This window comes from Gavialis gangeticus, unplaced genomic scaffold (assembly GCF_001723915.1).
Source record: "Gavialis gangeticus isolate Ggan-Ray unplaced genomic scaffold, GavGan_comp1, whole genome shotgun sequence".
Classification (NCBI taxonomy): Eukaryota; Metazoa; Chordata; order Crocodylia; family Gavialidae; genus Gavialis; species Gavialis gangeticus.
This window is the reverse complement of record NW_017729018.1, coordinates 1,704,083-1,705,561: the sequence shown is the minus strand read 5'-3', so window position 1 is coordinate 1,705,561 and position 1,479 is coordinate 1,704,083. Positions and strand designations below refer to the sequence as shown.

General features: G+C 48.4%; 1 protein-coding gene across 1 annotated transcript in view; it reads left to right on the top strand.

Annotated features, from left to right (window-relative positions):
• Positions 1-1,479, top strand: part of LONP1 (lon peptidase 1, mitochondrial) — a 91,553-nt gene that overhangs the window by 35,746 nt on the left and 54,328 nt on the right. Inside the window, exon 8 of the mRNA XM_019513201.1 lies at positions 506-726. Coding sequence (XP_019368746.1) covers positions 506-726 — 221 coding nt within the window. The remainder of the gene's footprint in view (positions 1-505; positions 727-1,479) is intronic.

Genomic DNA, 1,479 nt, shown 5'->3' with positions numbered 1-1,479 from the left:
CAAGCACAGCCCTGCCCAGGCTTCTGCTGCGAAGAGGCCAGCACAGCCCGCAGCTGCAGCCAGCCCTGCCCCACCCCACACAGATCCAGGGGCACACACACCCCCATGCCCTCCCAGGGTGCATGCAGCAGTGAGAGCCACCTCCCCCACCCCGGCTGGGCAGTGCCTACCCCAGCCCCACTCCTACCCTCACCGCAGGAGGCGTTGATCTGCCCCCCACTCCCCTTCCCTCCTCCCTCCCCTTCCACCGCAACAGACTTACTAGCTGGATGCATTGGAAATTTTATCATATCGGCCGATATGCCTCCTTAAAAATCACCTATTGGTATCGGCCCCCAAAATCTCTATTGGTGCACCCCTAGTACAATTATACTGCAAGTGAGATATTCCAAGGTGTATTTCAAATGCTGTGAAGATCATAGAGATCCCTTTAGGAAGAGATGGAAGTATGAGATGTTTGACTGTTGGAACAAATTTAAGGTACTCTGATAATTTCTTTGTTTAGGTTGAGGAGAAAATCAAACAGACTCATCGCAAGTACCTTCTCCAAGAGCAGCTGAAGATTATTAAGAAAGAACTGGGTCTAGAGAAGGATGACAAGGATGCTATAGAAGAGAAATTTCGAGAACGGCTAAAAGATCTAGTAGTACCAAAACTTGTTATGGATGTGATCGATGAAGAGCTGAACAAACTTGGTTTGCTGGACAATCACTCTTCAGAATTCAAGTGAGTGTACTCTAATACAAATTGTAATAGGGATTATTAAGGCACCTCAGAAGTGGAGGTTGCTATGCTCAATTTGCCTCAGAGTATTGTTCTCTTTTTTGCATAACATAGAATCTCCTATTGATCTAATGTAGTTTGCCAAGATAATTATGGTCTTGCTGACTTTCCCCAACATAACAGTTGAATCTTGCCAGCTTTCTTTGGGGTTCTAGAAATGTGGTTTTAGTCTGTTTGAGCAAGGAATACAGTTTCCTTCCTCACCCTTGTGCAGTGCCTCCAGTTGTAACTCTCAAAATGTATTGCTATGCTCAACCCCTACCTCTCATGTCTTTTCATTTCTTAAAAGTGGGTTCTAGTTTTCATGTAAGGTGAGCAGCCTGTGGGCAATTGTTACTATGTGACAGGCTGAGCATCATAATACAGTAAAATCTCTGTTATCCAGCATCCCCGGGGTAAGGGGTTTGCCGGTTATATGAAAACTCTGGTTATCTGAAATAACCTGGCAGAGGTTTCAAATAACATGGAGCCAGGCGGTGGCAGGGAGGGTGGTGGTGGCTGCACATGGAGCGGCGCCAACTCAGGGTGGTGTGTGGTGGCGGTGACTGCTACATGCAAGGTTTACTCCCTTAGCCCCCCAGCGTCCAGCCAGCAGAGCGGGGTGGGGTTGTGGTGGTGGCCGCACATGGAGCAGCGGCAGTACAGGGTAGTGGGTGGCACCAGGAGCTGTTACGTGTGAGCTTTCATTCCCACCCT